At 38.1% G+C, this 7459-nt stretch overlaps 1 protein-coding gene and 1 pseudogene across 1 annotated transcript; both read left to right on the top strand.

The window, feature by feature from the left end:
* The first annotated feature begins 386 nt into the window (after window positions 1-386).
* Window positions 387-2776, top strand: LOC132546099 (monocarboxylate transporter 12-B-like; annotated as a pseudogene).
* A 2393-nt stretch (window positions 2777-5169) lies between these two features.
* On the top strand, window positions 5170-6846 carry LOC132546098 (keratin-associated protein 6-2-like). Its single transcript, XM_060209794.1, has 2 exons — window positions 5170-5772; window positions 6766-6846. The coding sequence occupies exons 1-2, from the start codon at window positions 5170-5172 to the stop codon at window positions 6844-6846; spliced, it is 684 nt and encodes a 227-aa protein (XP_060065777.1).
* Window positions 6847-7459: the final 613 nt, after the last annotated feature.

Below are 7459 nucleotides of genomic sequence, written 5' to 3'. Positions count from 1 at the left end.
TAAATTCTGTTTAAAATTCTTACAATGTTTTTGGTAGCTTGTTTGTTTTTGTTTTTTACGTCTTTGATATTAAGGCAATTCGAAATGGTTCTAATATAGTCCACTGTGGATTTACAAATTTATCGAAATGTCATTTTTCCTTACTATATGTTGGTTCCGGAATAGTCTACTCTGCCCGTGTGGTAGTTGTGAGGTTTGATTTCATGGAGAAAATAAGTATGGCCAATAGAATCACAGGCTGAAGGTCCGGCGTCGGAGTTTTTATCTTTTCACACTTGTTTCAGCTAGCACGGGAAACATATGATAATTCTGGCGTCTTTATCATGACACGTGTTGCTTTCAATATCAGCGTATTCGGATCATTGTGTTTTCTAACTGAGATCGAAATGATGAAGAAACCGCTGGAAACTGCAAACTCCTCTTCAACAACTAAACGTATTTGTAGTCCGTTTCATTTATTTTGCCATGTGCCATTTCTCTGGATTTGTGCGAGTTAGTTTACAAGCCATATTGGAATGCATATGTTAAAAGTGCATTTAACTAACGAGTTATTCGATATCCAAGGGCACCTATGATATCAAAGCGTCATTCCTTGCGTCCGTTATAGGGATGATGGACTGTCTGGGCAAGTTTTGTATCGGGCTGATAGGTAACAAGAACGATATCTCACACATGTTATATTTTGGCACTTACGGAATTTCCGGTTTATTGACAGTATTTTACCTCTAGATGTTACAACCTAAATCGGGAAGATGATATATGCCATTGTTTTTGGAACCAACTCCGGTTGCTTTTATGTATTACTGAACACCATAACTCCAGACATAGTTGGAATCAACAACTTTGCATCCGCTTTTGGAATCGAGATGTTCTTCACTGGGGTTGGCAGCTTGGTAGGAGTCATTTTAGCAGGTACCTATCTTCCGTAGTTTTTTTCCCTGTACTTGATATGTCGAACTGCTTTATGTCAATTATAATTAGCATAATCTGTCATTGTGAAGGTCATACTTATAATTCAAATTTCAATTATTGCAAGGTGTTGGTGTTATCGTACTTACAGCATCTGACATGAGAATTTGAAAAACTCAACACACGACATTCAGCTTTAACAGTTTGAATGTCGCGTATCTCGACATGTAAAATTCAACACTCCGAATATGATACTTGTACATCTCGACATACGACATACAACGTTTAGCATTTGAATGTCGTGAAGCTCCATACACAGCCATCAGAATTTGAATGCTCCGTAGCTCGACATATTTTCAACATTCAAAATTTAAATGTCGGTCAGTTAGAAAAATGAACATCAAACACTCCAAATTTTTATGTTAGAGACACAAGTGAGAACATGATTTATTGACGAACACAAGTGCTTCTTGTTCATGAACACAGATGAGAACATTATCGCTTTCGAACAAAAGTGAGAACATTTTTGCTCACGAACTGAAGTGAAAACATTGTTTATTGTTCATGAACACACATGAGAACATCATTGCTTACAAACACAAGTGAGAACATGATTTATTGACGAACACAAGTGCTTCTTGTTCATGAACACAGATGAGAACATTATCGCTTTCGAACAAAAGTGAGAACATTTTTGCTCACGAACTGAAGTGAAAACATTGTTTATTGTTCATGAACACAAATGAGAACATCATTGCTTATAAACACAAGTGAGAACATTTTTGCTCACGAACAGAAGTGAAAACATTGTTTATTGTTCATGAACACACATGAGAACATCATTGCTTACAAACACAAGTGAGAACATGATTTATTGACGAACACAAGTGCTTCTTGTTCATGAACACAGATGAGAACATTATCGCTTTCGAACAAAAGTGAGAACATTATTGCTCACGAACTGAAGTGAAAACATTGTTTATTGTTCATGAACACAAATGAGAACATCATTGCTTATAAACACAAATGAGAACATTTTTGCTTACGAGCAAAAGTGAAAACATTGTTTATTGTTCATGAACACAAATGAGAACATCATTGCTTACAAACACAAGTGAGAACATGATTATTGCTCATTTGATATTCTGACGAACAACTGATAGCCTAAGAGTGCTTTTTTTTTCATCCTTCGCTGAGATATACCTTTATCTTTAATGTTTTTAGGTGTCATGGTTGATAATGGAGGAACGTATGAATCTGAATATGAAGCTGGTAAATATATACATCTGATTACATTTTTTTCATTTAATGAAAGGGATATGCCGCTCAAATTAGGATTCCATGAGATGCTTTTGAGGAAAACTGTACAAAACCATCTACTTATGTTCTTAATGAATCCGTACACGTCAATTAACAATTTAAACAAACGTATATCGTATATGATTTGCGGAAATTCTCGATAGATCTAGCTAGATCGATTTACAAACGTTTGCGGGACCCTGATTACGTCATAACAAGTTGGCATTGCAGGATGAAAAAAAAATTGAGTAAATTATAAAATCAACAGAAAATAAGTTTGAAGAATTAAAAAAAAAAAGTGTAACCTCAGCAAAACATTATAGTGAACAGTATACACACTTGTGTATTTACTCAATACTCTGTATAAAGTTTACGATCCGGTGACCTTTCACTTCCGGATTTCCTTTAGTAAATGTTTTGTTGAAATTTTATACATGTAGCTTGGTATCCTAGGCAATGGCAGTTGTAATTATAAAATATCAGTAAAAAGATATTAAAACATCTCGTATTGTTTGATGTTGTAGGTGTGTCGTTACTCGTGGCTGCTATCTGCGGAGGTTTTCCGTAATAAGTTGACAAAAGGAGCTAATCAAAGCGTCTGATGAAACCATTAACACTTATGAGATAGGATCCGAAACAGATGTTCCATTTGTACCAGCTTCGGTCCTCCCCATGTCGTTAAAACTGTAGTAAATTGTATAGAACCTTTCCTATCATCATTTGTTTTATTATCTCGTGAACACCAAAGACATATACTTTTTTCTTCTAAGACTGTTTTATATTGGATTATAAGTTTAATGTATCTCAGCTAGGGGAGTTAGATTCGTCACTTTGCTTACGAGAAGTCCCGAATCGAGAACTCCTTACTAGATTAAAGACATCGCTACCTTCACGTATGTTGATACTTAGTAACCCAGTGCGAGCAGCTATAACAGATATATGTATGATATTAGCTTTAATATTAAGCCTTAGATAGACCTATACCATAGTATTTTAATATCGGACCCAAAAGTAAAATTCAAAATCAGTGAGATTAAAACATCAGATATATTGGTAAAATTTAGGTATAAAAGACAAATTTTAAATACAGAAATAGCGTTTTCCTTTTCGTTAATTTAAAGTTTGGTTCAATAAACATCAAGAAAATACCAACAAGGCAAATTTTAAATTTTAGTGGATATATACAATGGACGCGGTCAATATGTCTCAAGCTATTTAAAGGCAAGACGTCATCGATAAATCTAAAAGTGAAATTAAACAGCTTTGTTTCCATGGTTATCATGACAGAACTAGTGTTAACTTTATCCTGTATACAGTAACTAGATCTTTGACTGCTAACATGGTCTCTCTCTTGCATTCAGAATGTAGGTTGCTCGATAACAAAGTAAACCCTTCATTCACATTATCCACTCTTTTCGACGAAATACTAGCAATATGGAACATCATGTCCTGAAAAAAACACCGCTTCTATAAAAGCATTTAATTTCTCCGCTCTGTACACTACAGTCCCCATTCCAAATACTGAAGGAACGCCATCAATTTGTGATTATGAGACTGTCGTTGTGACCTATCTTGAAGAGCATTTCTGAAATATGCTGAGGATGAAATCTTGGAAGAGGCCAATGACATAACGATGGGAACAAACTGCCCCTCTGTGGCTGATTTGTGTTTCAACATGATCTTACTCCTCATAACGAGACTGGTTATGAATACAATCACGTGTCCAACTTTCGATTTGGTGTGTCGCGGCATCCGATTTACAAACATGGTGCGCTAAGAAGCCTAAACAGGGGGATTTAGTTTAGTTTACATTTTCTGTAGGATTGATTGGGTTTTCCCAATTTCGTCTGAAGCATCTTGGGTTGAAGGGAAACAGTTTTGTATAAGATATGCGTCTCGGCCCCATGGAACGAGAATGATGGGCCAAATAGGGAAGAGAGTAAATTCTTTGAAATCTCTTCTATAGAAATATCATCCTGAATTAAGAGATCTCTTTAAAAAAAACAATTGGGCTGATCCTCTTGGCGACAGAGGTTTGAACCCGATGCTGAATGAGGGTATAATCATGAATCTTTAAAACTTTTCCTTTAGTTTGAATAAAGCAAATTCAAGTGAGTGATATAGTCCCTATAGGCCTCTTGTTGTTTTCGTATGAGGCTGAATTAATCAAAGTGCATATCAAAACAGATTACTTCGTCAAATCCTCCGATTTCACTTGAAACAAATCATAATACTAAACGATATGCAGGGATTTGTGTTACTGTCATTTTCATTGCTAAGTGAATCTATCTCAAATTATATATCGCTTTCCTTTGGTCCCTTGTTGTGTCCGTTTGATTTTAAAGCTGAACACAACAACAAAATAGTCGACAGGTTGTCAAATTTATTATAACACATAAACACTGTATCCGAATTCTCGCTCCGTAACTCTCAACATTAGAACCTGGCACCATCCCATAGCGTGTCAGGTTCAAGAATAGTGGGAGCCAAGATCCTGCTGAGATCTCTTGTAAAAGATTTTGGTGTGTCTTTTCTAGAAGACCAAGCCTTCCTGACAGGTATAATCACTCAAATGAAGGCTAAAAAATATGGCAATGTCAAGGAAAACAGAAAGACCAGATCCCAAATTCAGTCACCTCTATCGATCATGCTATAAGGCCAACAGGTAAAGTTCTTACGAGCCCGGACAGTCGGTATTAGTATCCCATGTCACTGTTCCTTCAGTGCCAGCACTTTTTGTTGCTTTACCTACAGTATCAGCATGTCTTGTCACAGTATCGTTGTTTCACTGTATCTTCAGTGTCAACATCTTTTTTGTCTCTATATCTTCAGTTTCAGCTTTCATTGCCGAGGTCATTTGGTGCCGGAATTCTTTTTTGTAACCATTTCGGCGATGTCAGCATTCCTTGTCACTGTACCTTCGGTCTCGGCATGCCTTGTCACTGTACCTTCGGTTGCGGCATGCCTTGTCACTGCACCTCTGGTGTCGGCATGCCTTGTCACTGCACCTTCGGTCTCGGCATGCCTTGTCACTACACCTCTGGTCTCGGCATGCCTTGTCACTGCACCTCTGGTGTCGGCATGCCTTATCACTGTACCTTCGGTTTCGGCATGCCTTGTCACTGCACCTCTGGTCTCGGCATGCCTTGTCACGGCACCTCTGGTGTCGGCATGTCTTGTCACCGCACCTTCGGTCTTGGCATGCCTTGTCACCGCACCTTCGGTGTCAGCATACCTTATCACTGCACCTCCGGTGTCGGCATGTCTTGTCACCGCACCTTCGGTCTTGGCATGTCTTGTCACCGCACCTTCGGTCTTGGCATGCCTTGTCACTGCACTTCCGGTGTCAGCATGCCTTATCACTGCACCTCCGGTGTCGGCATGCCTTGTCACTCAATTTCCGGTGTCGGCATGCCTTGTCACTCAATTTCCGGTTTCGGCATGCCTTGTCATCTCACCTTCGATCTCGGCATGCCTTGTCACTGCACCTTCGTTGTCGGCATTCCTTGTCACCGCACCTGCGGTGTCACCATGCCTTGTCACCGCACCGTTTCTTCGGTTTCAGTATCTTTTTGGTGGTTCATTCGGTGGCTACATCTCTTGTCACTTAATGTTAGGTGTCGATATTCCTTTGATAAATCTTATGTTCTTTTGTGTTATCCTTATGTTGTATTGGCATTTCAGTGGTTGCCTCCCAATTTTCGTGGTGTATGATGATAACTGATGGGAAAATTAAAAACGCAGGGTTTCAGGAGATGCAGATTGATGAAGACAACGAATTAGTTTTATTCTTTTGTGACATGGAATGCTTGTTCCTTTAGAATTCTCCCAGCGACGGTTGTGTTCAATATTCGTCAAGGGAGGGTCATACTCTGATTTCTGGTGGTCAGATTTACAAGTTTCCCAAGGAAGCGTCATAGCCGAGATTTTCCTATATACGAAATTCTCTGAATAAAAAAGTCATAGAAAGCATTCCACTAGCCAGGACCGTATTCAGAATTACCTGTCAAACGTTCAACAGTCGTTATAGTGATGATACATTGAAAATCTCCAAGGGAAGTTCATAGCTGAAATTCTCCAAATGAAAGTCACATACTAAGGATTCTATAAAAAAAAAAAAAAGAGTGATAGCCAGAATTCTCTCAGGGCCTGTCGTAGTCAGAAATTTCTAAATGAGATTCATAAACAGACGGCTTTAAACCTAGACGTCCGGGGTTCGATTCCCGGAACGGATGTGAAAGAGGTAAGGGTCGCCTGCCGACTTCGTGGGTTTTCCCCTGGTAATGCGGTTCCCTCTCACAATAAGACCCCTCGCGCGATTACATGCGGGTCAACAAGAGTGACTAATATAAGTTGAAATAACTTGTTTCGCATTTGTTGTAAAATAAAATACAGTTAATAAGCAGAATTTTCCATAGTCATAGTAGGAATTTTGTAATGGAGAGTCATAGTGAGAATTCCCAAAGGGGTGGTCATAGTTTGAAATAGCTAAGGGAGTGTCACCAGTTATCCATAGTCCTGTGATTGTTTCAAGCAGATAATGAATTTTCTCAACAGGAGGAAAGAGCACAACAACAACGACGTCAGTCCAAGGGAAACTTGTTTTTATTGAAGATATATGATGAGAATCGTGTTTGATATTGGCCAATGTTTTTAAAAAAAATCACAATTCTCTGTGGGAACTTGATCCCAACTTAATTACCGATAATGTAATCAGTAGGCAATAAAGTGGTGGTAATACCTGAACGTGTTATATTTTTGTATTCAGTCCAAACGCTTAATGTATTTTTCAAGTGTTGACGAGTGATGTGAAGCATGCCTATTTTAAATATATCCATATTTGATACTATTTATTATAGTTGATACATATTTTTAATCAATCTGTATGTTGTCGCACAAGATTTAAATACACAGATGATCAATAATTACCAGCAGGAGGTCTAATACAGGGGATGGAATTGGTGAAGTCAATACAAAGCATGCATGGTATAGTATCGTGAATTACACATAACGAGCGCAACATGATTGTAAATTAGACAGACGCGCCACTATTGTACGTGGAACTGATTGTGTTTAAATGAATCAGATACATTCTATTTACAAACCTGAAGATGTATTGACTAATAGTGTGAAGAATGCCATCAAGCTATTACAGACCTGTCTAAAAATCCTCCCTTGTACAAAAACTCAGTCGAGTGTCATACGGTTTATGGAAATACAAAAAATAATGATGTAAACATATTTTCTTTTT

The sequence above is a fragment of the Ylistrum balloti genome, unplaced genomic scaffold (genome assembly GCF_031769215.1).
Source record: "Ylistrum balloti isolate Yb309-2 unplaced genomic scaffold, AGI_CSIRO_Ybal_v1 Utg369874, whole genome shotgun sequence".
Lineage (NCBI taxonomy): Eukaryota > Metazoa > Mollusca > Bivalvia > Pectinida > Pectinidae > Ylistrum > Ylistrum balloti.
The sequence above is the reverse complement of the archived record's forward strand: the minus strand, read 5'-3'. Positions and strand labels throughout refer to the sequence as shown.

What these genes read in the sequence shown, in the direction of transcription:
- LOC132546098 (XM_060209794.1), top strand. Translation starts at nt 5,170, where the DNA reads ATGCCTTGTCACTGCACCTCTGGTGTCGGCATGCCTTGTCACTGCACC. An exon ending in GCACCGTTTCTTCGGTTTCA is followed by an intron (nt 5,773 to 6,765) that starts GTATCTTTTTGG and finishes TTTTCTCAACAG; the next exon opens with GAGGAAAGAGCACAACAACA.